Genomic DNA, 1389 nt, shown 5'->3' with positions numbered 1-1389 from the left:
TAATTGATGAGTCATTGAATAATAATTGATGAGTCACTAAATAATAATTGATGAGTCACTGAATAATAATTAATGAGTCATTGAATAATAATTGATGAGTCATTGAATAATAATTGATGAGTCATTGAATAATTGATGAATCAGTGAATAATAATTGATGAGTCATTGAATAATTGATGAGTCATTGAGTAATAATTGATGAGTCATTGAATAATAATTGATGAGTCATTGAATAATAATTGATGAGTCATTGAGTAATAATTGATGAGTCATTGAATAATAATTGATGAGTCAGTGACAGGTCCTCCTCCTCCTTGCAGATGCTCTGACCTCTGCCAGAAATGCCAACATGGAGCTTCAGGCGACCCTGAATCAGACCATGGAGGAGCTGAACTCCTGCTGAAGCTCCTCCCCTTTCAACACCTGACAGTTTTGCTGCCAAACCTCCTCCTGACGCTCCTCCCACCTCCTCCTCCATTGGGCAGCAGGAGGTGACCGGGGGTGTGGCCTCCTTGATAATTCCTGATGTCACACATTCCTTCTGTTTGATGTCACATTGAAAATGTTTTCTTCTTCCACCCCGCCTCCTCCTCCTCCTCCTCCTTAACAGGAAGTAACTGTGACCAACAGCCATTGCTTTGTTTACCACTAATTGAGTGTTTCTTCTTAATCATTAGTTTACTTTGATAACTGATTGATTACAGCCAACATTATTCTCAATGTTTTTTATCTCTGGGGGCGTGGCCTATAAGTATGATTAGCCAACCTTGAGGTGTTCCACTGCCATATATGGTAACCCAGGGGTGGAGCAGAAGTTGGACACGCCCCTCATAAAGATGTAATTTTGTTTTCCTGGTGATGAGGTCATCACTGCGATGATGTCACTACTTATTGTAAAAATCCAAAGTGAAATAAGATTTTATAAAATAAAAGCATAGCCTGTAGACCCAAACAGAGACTGTGGGATTGATTGATTGATTGATTGATTGATTGATTGATTGACTTCTTTAGTTTAAAATCAGATGACTGAATAAATCACCTTTTCTAGCTGAAAAATGTCAGATGACTTTTATTTTGTGGGAGAGCTTTGTTTGGGAAGAAACTGAATTAGAATCATTAAAACTGAATCTGGATTTGTTTAAATGCATCGTTTGAAAATGAATTTTCTAATAGTTTAATAGTTTGAACTGGAATGAATTTGCTTTGAAAAGTATTTAAAAGTAAATAAAATAAAAATTTCTGTGTCCCACATCCTGGTCGTTGAGAAAGGCAGAGGAATCGTAGACAAAAGGACAGATTTGTGTTTGACGTGACTGAAGCTGGTTTTGGAGACCAGCTGGAGGGATGGAGTCCAGACCTCTGGTCCTGAGACCAGGACCGGTCTGGAGC

General features: G+C 38.3%; 1 protein-coding gene across 1 annotated transcript; it reads left to right on the top strand.

The window, feature by feature from the left end:
* Positions 1-320: 320 nt before the first annotated feature.
* On the top strand, positions 321-954 carry LOC106511571 (tropomyosin alpha-4 chain; the record flags this gene model as incomplete). The annotated part of the gene is given in 1 exon segment (XM_014000329.1): positions 321-954. A coding segment is annotated over 1 exon segment (83 nt), but the record flags the coding sequence as incomplete, so codon positions are not given.
* Positions 955-1389: the final 435 nt, after the last annotated feature.

This window comes from Austrofundulus limnaeus, unplaced genomic scaffold (assembly GCF_001266775.1).
Source record: "Austrofundulus limnaeus strain Quisiro unplaced genomic scaffold, Austrofundulus_limnaeus-1.0 Scaffold2941, whole genome shotgun sequence".
In the NCBI taxonomy this organism is placed as follows: domain Eukaryota; kingdom Metazoa; phylum Chordata; class Actinopteri; order Cyprinodontiformes; family Rivulidae; genus Austrofundulus; species Austrofundulus limnaeus.
Note: the sequence above shows the minus strand (reverse complement) of the source record. Positions and strands in the feature narration are given on the sequence as shown.